General features: G+C 33.5%; 1 protein-coding gene across 1 annotated transcript; it reads left to right on the top strand.

Moving 5' to 3' along the window:
* Positions 1-9357: 9357 nt before the first annotated feature.
* Positions 9358-9929, top strand: LOC139504902 (uncharacterized; the record flags this gene model as incomplete). Its single annotated transcript, XM_071294786.1, is given in 1 exon segment — positions 9358-9929. A coding segment is annotated over 1 exon segment (351 nt).
* Positions 9930-9931: the final 2 nt, after the last annotated feature.

Consider the following 9931-nt stretch of genomic DNA (forward strand, 5'->3'; position numbering starts at 1 on the left):
ATGTTCATAGAGATATCGATTTATCAACGGGGAAAAGTCTTTGATATCCAAAAAGAACTGTCTTCCTTCTCAATATCTTTTGCTATGTTAATAATAAATTTATTTTCTATTTGACAAGATTTTTGATTTTCGTTTTATCTGAAGTTGTCCAATTTTTATAGTCTGAGGCTACTCAGTTGGTATCTTCAAAAAGCGGGACATCAGCATTTGTACATTTTAATTTGTTTGGATTATTCATTTTACCATTTGAATATTCATTGTAATTTGGAGCTGTATTGGGATTGGATTGTTTGAATGAATGTTTCTTTTAAGTAATGCTATTTTTTGTCTATTTCGATATTACCAAGGTGGGTAGACTATAGCAGTGTGACCAGTAAATTAGAATCTAATAGGTTGGTAGACGTATTTGCAACCGCTTTTAAATTCCGCCATTGCATCATCACTTCAAATAGAATTATAAAAAAGAAGATGTGGTAAGATTGCCAATGAGACAACTGTCCACAAGCGACCAAAATAACGCAGACATTAACAATTATAGGTCGCCGTACGGTCTTCAACAATGAGCAAAGCCCATACCGCATAGTCAGCTATAAAAGGCCCCGATAAGACAATGTAAAACAATTCAAACGAGAAAATAACGGCCTTATTGTATAAAAGAAAAATGAACGAAAAAAAATATGTAACACATAACCAAACGACAACCACTGAATTACAGGCTCCTGACTTGGGAAAGGCACATACATAAATAATGTGACGGGGTTAAACATGTTAGTTAGTTGGTTAAACCATGTGATTGAAAACAATAGACTGAACAGGTTGTTAACACTTTCAACTATCAATAGGGTCAAGCAACATTTTCGGAATGATAAGTTCATGTATTTAAAAAGCGTTAATTGTGTTACAGTTACGAAATTTTAGTGATGTTGATCCTAGAACATTGAACTGGTCATGATCTAAGTTTGTGAATTATGTTTGCAGTTTTCTTGACATGAATTGTGACGTGTCATCGTATTAATTCTATATTAGAAAACTATAGCAGTTATATTAGAAAAGTATCGCATTCATAATTTTTGATATTAAAAAATCATCGCTATGATATAAGACAAATATCGCATTGATATTTTAAAATATAGCAGTATCGTTGACTTATAGGTGATGTTGGCGTAGCAAACAATTGAATTCATCTCAATTGCATTCCACTGAATTTGCTACATGATATTTATAGAATGTGTACATCTACAAATGATAAATCGTGCATTTATGTTTCATTTATTCAATAATATCAGATTATTACATGGCATTTTTCATATCGCATGTATTATCAGCCCTAGGTTCAATATCAGCCAAAGAGCCGCATGGCTCGAGGGCTGATATTGACCGAGGGCTGATAATACATGCGATATGAAAAATGACATGTTATGATCTTTTTATCATATGCTTCAACAATGGAGAAAAATAACCGACTCATATAGTGAATACAGATCCGTTCATGTGGTTCCCAAATAGAAGTTAAAGAGTTAACATTCACGAACGTCGGACCTCAAATTTAGTACAATGGATATGAAATATTTCTATCATATGCATCAAAAGAGAAGAAAAACATTTTAATATGGACGAATCGACAAAAAAAAATAAATTTAACAATCTACATAATGAATACTGTTTGGAAAAGTCAAATTTTATAAAAGTTACTTTCTAAATTATGTTTGAAACTTTTAAAAATGCATTTATTTGGGTTTTTTTTTCACAATATACTTTCCTCTATCCAAATAATTGTTTTGTACACTACTTTGTGATGTTTTTCACTGAAATCGTAGCATTGAGGTGTATTTTCCGGAATTTGCCGAGTATCACCGGAATGCCATGCGATAACGTTACGGAAAGGCATGTGATAACGTTCGAAGCATGTGATAAACTTTTCATATCAGCCCGCTAAGCACCAATTCGAAAAATATGAAATTTACGTTAATTTTATGCTATTATCATACAGTAAAAATCATATGTTATTTAGTCTAAGTATATGATAATTCAATTTTTCTCGTTTAAATACACCTTGCTTGTTATTACATAAAATAACTCATGTAAATTATACACCAGACGTATGTCATGTCAAATGTCACCCTGTTTTAAGAAAAGAGTCATTACTTTATACCGAGAAATCTGCTTTTATTCGTACAAATGCTAACATTCGTCTGAAATTTCCCACAATGCAACTCGTTGATATAAGACAATATCGCTCGTTGATATAAGAAAAGCTTTTATTGAATCGCTTTCTTCCATAGACTGAAACATGTCAAAAGATCGGTACGAGGCACAAAACGTGCCCCACCTACATAAAAAATAAAAACAAACGTAGTGGTTATTGAAAGCTATATCCGTTTAAAACATGTAAAATAAAAAAATAAAAAATTGCAACTATCTTAACTTGACTTAAGTTAACACATTAATCCACGCTCTCTCGGACTCAAGCTAATTACAATAAAAACTCTGATTTCGCCATTTCAATACGAGCACGCAAGTTGTGATAAGAACATCTAAATCAGATTGGCTCAGACTGGTGTATCAATTATTACGCACACAACGGATTTAGTGACGTACAAGAAGCAGTCTGAGAAAGGCATGACCTTGTTTAATGCTAGAATATAAGTAAACAGTATCGACAGAATGTATATAAGATCATGAGTTTGCATAACTGTACATATGCAACTTTCTTAAAATACTCTTAACAACAACCATAAAAAAACCTATTTCGCGTATCAAACATAAACTAAATAAACTAGCCAAGGAATTTGTGTTTGTCCCGGCTGACAAGCTGCTAATAATATTATTATTGTTTGACGTAAATTTTACATTAAGGTTCTGCAAAAGGAAATCACGAATTCACCAACATATTATTCCAACTGACCTTCATTTTCAGAAAATGACATCTGTAACAAACACAAACTTTTAGCTACATCTTTACACGCAGAACCAAATACAACGAAAGTCCCAACTATGCCGGTACTGGCTCCGAAGCCATAGGCGGATCCAGGGGGGTTGATTATATAGGGAATCATTGAAGCATGACTGGAGCGGGCCCCCCTTAGGAAAAGTTCTGGACCCGCCACTGGAAGCTACACAAAACACCTTACAAATATTGATTTATTTCATCTTCAAGCCATTGTTCCACTACTAAATTGTCTATTCTACTTACAAGTACACTTAGTAATATCAAAAACCTGATAATAAATTGTTCAAATAAGGCCTTTGAAAATAGTGGAATTAATTACTTTTGGAGTGGTCAAAAACTCGTTGGAAATACTTGATTAATTGCATGCATATATTGGTAATTTTTAATCTGTTCAAAGTTTTAATTTTCTACCCTATATACCACTTTGCCTCATATCTTATTAAGAAACAAGAATGTGTCTATAGTACACGGATGCCCCATCCGCACTATAATTTTCTATGTTCAATGGACCGTGAAAATGGGGGGAAATCTCTAATTTTTTAGTCCCAAGTCAGGAGCCTCTGGTCTTTGATAGACTGATATGATTTTTAATTTAAGTTTCTTGTGTATAATTCGTAGTTTAGTATGACGTCCATTATCACTGAACTAGTATGCGTATTTGTTAAGGGGCCAGCTGAAGGACGCCTCCGGCCGTGTGCGGGAGTTTCTCGATACATCGAAGACCCATTGGTGGCCTGCTCTTACTGGTCGGGTTGTTGTCGCTTTGAAACACTCCCTATTTCCATTCTCAATTTTATTTTATATACTAGTATGCAATCACGAATATCTAGTTACAGTCTTGCGTTCGCATAACTGCACATGAACATATATATTGCAATACTAGCTAGTTACCGTCTAACTCTTGTTCGCATAACTGCACATGTACATGTATATATGGCAATACTATCTAGTTATAGTCTAACTCTTGCATTCGCATATTGGCTGTACATGTATGGCAATCATATCTAATTACAGTCCAACTAAAATATTGTCTCTCTGATTTTGTTATACCCATGCATATGTCACGACGAGCAGGTTTCAGAAGCAGAGAAGCAATATAAAAGAAACTCGATGCGAATAGTAAAAAGTAAAAATGCAAATGTGTATAGTAATCTTAAACAGGGACTTTCTATAAGTATAGAAAGTCCCTGTCTTAAATAAATGAAAACCTTCCGACCGAAACTGATCAAAGAGTATTGGATTCTTTAAAATATGAATAAATCAAACTTTCAAAAATAAAAAATAATGAAATGAATAGTCATACTACCAAAGGAGAAATAGCTATATGCATTAAAAATCCGAAAAAACAACAAAGCCTGTGGTAAATATTATGTAGTAACGAATACATGAAATCTACTGCAGATTTGTTTCTTCCGATTTATGAGAATCTTTTCAACCTCGTATTTTGGCTAGTCAATATATATAAATGCTTATAAAGGTAAATGCAATCAGTTTGATCCAAAAATGTCCGTCGATAACCATCTTGAGTTGCCTTCGTAAATTATTTACCACATACCACATGTTGAGTAGGATCTGCTTACCCTTCTGGAGCACCTGTGATTATCCCCAGTTTCGTGTTGCTTAGTCTTTAGTTTTCTATGTTATGTCTTTTGTACTATTATTTGTCTGTTTGTCTTTTCTTTATTAGCCATGGCGTTGACAGTTTATTATCGATCTATTTAGTTATGAGTTTGTATGTCCTCTGATACCTTTCGCCCCTATTTTACAGATTTTACAGCTATACTTATTGAAAGATTGTGTCGTTTCTCTGAAGAAAAACTCTTATTGAAGGAAAATCAATTTGGATTCCGAAAATCGCCCTTGACAACCGATAGTTTATTTGTCTTATGCTATTAAAAAATGTCGTATAGAAATAAGAAACTGATCTGCGCAAAGGTTTGGAGAGAGGGCTTGATGGTATAAACTTCTTTTTAAGGCATACGATACAGTTTTGATCCCCGTATTTACAGTTTGATGAAAATTTCTATATAGGCTAATTTTTGCCTGATTAAATCAAATATGTAATAAAAAATATACCTTCATGTGCTACTTTTTGAGTTAAATGAGGTCGAAATTTTGTATATTTGCTAAAAATTCGATTTCTGGCCGCATTTTCACTTTCAAAAGAAATCCATAACTTTTTTGTTTTAAAAGATAAACACATATTGTTTTTTGTTAAATAATTTGTAATTTCTGTATTTTATAAGTATCCTAAAAATTTATGTCTTTTTTTCTCAAAAATAAGTCATATTTATCAAATTGTCATGAATTGAGAAAAAAACGTAATTTTTTGCCGATATTTATCAAAATTAAAAAATTGTACTATTTACAGTTTTATAACATTTGGTCCACATAATCTCCCTTCAAAATGAAACAAAATGTCTTTTTGAAAAAGAGGGGTCCATGAACTCGTTTTCAAGTAAAATCAGTTTGAATGATAAAAATCAGTCCAAAACTGCATCTTTTCCCGATAAGTCACCGTTTCACGTCGCGAAAATAACATTTTACGTTAATTAGCAACGTCATTACCTTCCCTGTTACTGTATCGTATGCCTTATGGTACTAAAGTCAAAAATCATCATGTCATTTAATTTTCAATGCGTAAAAGACATTAAGTTTTGTATTACATATGATTACATATCAGACTATTTCTCATGTGATATAGGGAAAGGCAAGGCGAGAATTTGTCGCTTTTTGTTTGCTCTCTTATTGAACGACTTGCAAGATTAATATGTTTATAGAAACGGTGAATCTTGATGGTCTGACGAGATTAATTACAGTTTACCAGAAGATAAGTTGATTACGAGTCAAATTGACAGTTGTTGTCCTCCTATAATTTTTGCAAACGACACTGTCCTTATGTCTGATTCAAAAGAAGGCTTACAAAATATATATAATGAACAAATTTGAAGAGTACTGTAATATATGGAGACTGAAGGTAAATGTTGATAAAACTAAAGTCATGGTATTTTCAAGGGGTTGGGGGACAATCCAGATTTAAAGTGTTCTTTAAATAAGGCAGATTAAGAGATACGAAAAAGAAGATGTGGTATGATTGCCAGTGAGACAACTCTCCACAAGAGACCAAATGACACAGAAATTACCAACACTATACGGCCTTCAACAATGAGCAAAGCCCATAATGCATAGTCCGCTATGAAAGGCCCCGAATGACAAATGTAAAACAATTCAAACAAGAAAACTAAAGGCCTAATTGAGGTACAAAAAAAATGACGAAAAACAAATATGTAACACATCCACAAACGACAACCACTGAATTACAGGCTCCTAATTTAGGACAGGCACATACATTCAGAATGTGGCGGGGTTTAAACATGTTAGCGGGATCCCAATCCTTCTTAACCTGGGACAGTAGTGTAACAGTGCAATATAAGAACGAACTATAAAAATCAGTCACAGTAAAAAAAAAAAGGCTCAACTCATGAGATAGATACAAATAGAAATAGGCTATATAACATAACACAGATTCGACGTGAACGGTTACTTGTATATATCCCAACAACAAATTTAAAGCCACTAAGACGTACAGATCAGAGAATACTCGCAGTTACTGTCAGCTAGTTCAAAGGCACTAACAACAATGAACAAATGATGAATAAAAAAATCTTGCATCTAAGACAAAATTATCAATCAGTACATGATATCCAACATCCAATGAATTTTACTTTTTACTAATAGCAAAATCAACGACATCGTTTATTTTTGTGATCAATATTATAAAATTACCTAATTTTTTTAATTTTCAATCATTAGAATTGCATTTTATGTTTCTGATTCGAGTGAAACCACGAATTCAATAAATTTTGTTTTGAAAGAGATGTGTAAATTCCGCGAAAGGGGAGACAATTTCTAGCAGTTATAAATTCAAAACTCCCGCCATTTAAACTTCACGACATACAAAAGAATCCCAAACAATTATTCAACGTCAATGTTCTTTCAATAAGATATCAGAAAAAAGCTATCAGTTAATTGATTATTTCAAATATAAAGAAGATATCTCTATCAGTAATGAATGAAATTACCATACAGAAGTTTCTTAAAAACCGGAAATATGGAATATTCATACGCCTTAAAGATGGCGGGAGAAACATGATTGTATATTAGAGAGCAAGTTATCACTGTAAAAGAAGCAAACTCCTGAATATTTGTCCTCAGCACAAAGTATTAGCAATTTTGTAACCTCTAGTTTTGGTTCGATTACACTCACAAATAATCACAGCAATCAGAAACAGCGATAGAAGCACAATGTCAACGAAATAATACAAACTTTGTCGTTGACCACATAAACAAAAAATCTGATTTTAGGAAAAACAACTGCTTTCTCAGCAAAACAACACTCGTTTTCAAAACGACAGTTATAAACGCGAAATTGCAACATGGATGATTGCATTATTGCGATCATCTGAAGAGTTCAGAACTGGCTACTTTCAGTTTCCTTTCCCATTTTCATGGCAGGATACAATTTTAGTCAATACAAACATTGATACTGTTCACCGTAGACAACTGCATATTAACCATAGATTATTTCCTTATTCCCAAGGAGGTGAGCCCGAAAAAAGAACTCCTGTGCTTCCTTTGCACATATTGTCGTGTACTATGAAAATAGCAGGCTCCGTGCAATGACGTATATGAGGGTAGTAAGGCCCTTTACCGTCGGTTGTCAAACTCTCATTTTCGGCTACTGGTAGCGTCAAATTGATTAAAATTTTACCGTGATTCGTCAAAATATCCTTATCGTGATTCGTCTAAGGTCTCAAATAATTATCGTTACTGTTATTTTTGGAAAAAAATTATCGTGATTCAACAAAATCATTTGATTTTTTTTATCGTCTAAAGAAAGTGCATATTTCATCGTCATACACACCTAAAATTACCATTAACATCATTTGGCAAGAATTACCGTTATTCATCATAAAGGTACCCCCATTACCACTCTCGTATATATATATGATCCTTTAAGGTTAATCCCTTTTGGGATACCTGGTATAATCGTGTAATTTTATGATCTAGCTGCCCTCAGAACCTCTCATAATGTCTTACCAACTCTATTTTAGAAAGTCTTACAAATTAGCTTACCTAAAACTAGTCCAAATAATTTTTGTGACACCTAGAAAGGCCATTTGATTTTTTATTGTGACACCTTCCTATGATGTTATCACAGAAACAAATAAAACAGCCTTTCAAGACGTCATAATTATTTTGACTTCTCAAACTGGTGCCTTTTATGCTTGCATCACCATGCTGTATACAGTATACCTGAACAGAAGTACATATTTTGAAAGTTTGACAATTGCCCATCAAAATTGCCTAACCTGAAACAGCAGTTATATAGATCATTTTATCAAATATAATATACCATTTCTTCAGCAGAGGTAGCACTGCTTTCTTAATGCCATGTCATATTTGTGAGTTTTTCCCTATTTTAATATAAAAAACAAAATGAAAAATTGTGATGGGGGAAATCCTAATTTCATGAATTAACAGATAATGTAAGTTAATGGTTCCAGTAAACCAGTTTGCTGACAAATATAACAGTAAATTTCTGTTGTACCATTCACCATGCTCTGACACCCAACCAATAAGAAAAAGAATAGTGACAAAATGATCTTGTGTTAAAAAAAATTCTGCCATTGTTGACAAATCTATATAAAAAAATGTGATGTAATGAACTCCCAATGAATCACTTGCTTTATAGATGACAATCTAATAAATATCCGTTTTGCCAAACCTAGTCAACACTCTCATGGTTTGTTATATTTAAACACTAAAATTGTAAGACTAATAAAAGTATAAAAAGTTATTTTTTTTGTAATTTTTTCAGTAATGGAATATTCACCTGGCAGAGAACTAAGAAATCGTGTCAGACAGTCTCCATCGTCATCACCAGCAGCAACAAGTCAACGTATCAGGTCACCACATTCCTCTCCATCACAACCAGGAAGTAGTTTATTAAATGGCGCATTTAAGCTCAAAAGTACAACAACTAACAGGTTAGATGTAGAAACCGGAGGACAGACTAATCCTACAGTTATAAATGTTGAAAATGGTGGTTTTGGAAATCATTCCCTAGGGTCATCAGCTCAAAACCTACACGAAAATCAAAGTTCATTTCACTCAAATAACATTTTTATTGACAGTTTAACAATGGATGATATAGCAAAAACTGGGACTATCCAGACCAGTTCATTAGATATTAATTCCAACATGAGTCTCTTTTCAACAGTTTCAGTAGCTTCATCTTATGTTGGAACCTCAGTTTCAGGACTTTCTGGACGAAGAAGTAGGAAGCAAAGTAGCCCAAAGAGAGCCAGAACTGCATCTAATAGTCCAGTTCAAACAAAAATCAGTTCAACCACCACTGTGGGATGAAAAATTAGAGTCAACACCTAAAAATGCCAGAAAACGTCCTCGGAAAATTTGCTATGTTGCTATAGATGACTCTCCAGCTTCATCTCTAATAGATCTCACAAATGACTGTTCAAGCAGTGAAAAATCAACCCCAGCAGGTTACAGCCCATTAGGTTGTAGTCCAAAATCATCAATTAAAAAAGGCAGAGCAGGAAATCAAATGAATAAGGCGAGTCCAAGCAGGGCTACTAAATCTAGCATATCAGATGGCACACAACCTTCTAAGTTTTTATCACCAAAAGCCAGCAAGTTGACAGATAAATCTTCAAGCCCAAGGGCAGTTTGGAAACCTTTAAATGTAGAAGTTTTCAAAGACTGTAATAGAATTGTAACCTGCAGTCCAAAAGCTGAAAGGTCAAGTCCAAGAAGAGGACGTCAGATTGATATTATCAGAAGTAGACCTTCTCCATTGAGAAATAGCCCTAGAACAATAGGTAAGAACAGTCCTAAAATGTCCATGTCTCAGGCAGTAAGTAATAAAAAGAGAAAAAGAAGACAAATGGAAATTTAGAA

The sequence above is a fragment of the Mytilus edulis genome, unplaced genomic scaffold (assembly GCF_963676685.1).
Source record: "Mytilus edulis unplaced genomic scaffold, xbMytEdul2.2 SCAFFOLD_579, whole genome shotgun sequence".
Taxonomy (NCBI): Eukaryota; Metazoa; Mollusca; class Bivalvia; order Mytilida; family Mytilidae; genus Mytilus; species Mytilus edulis.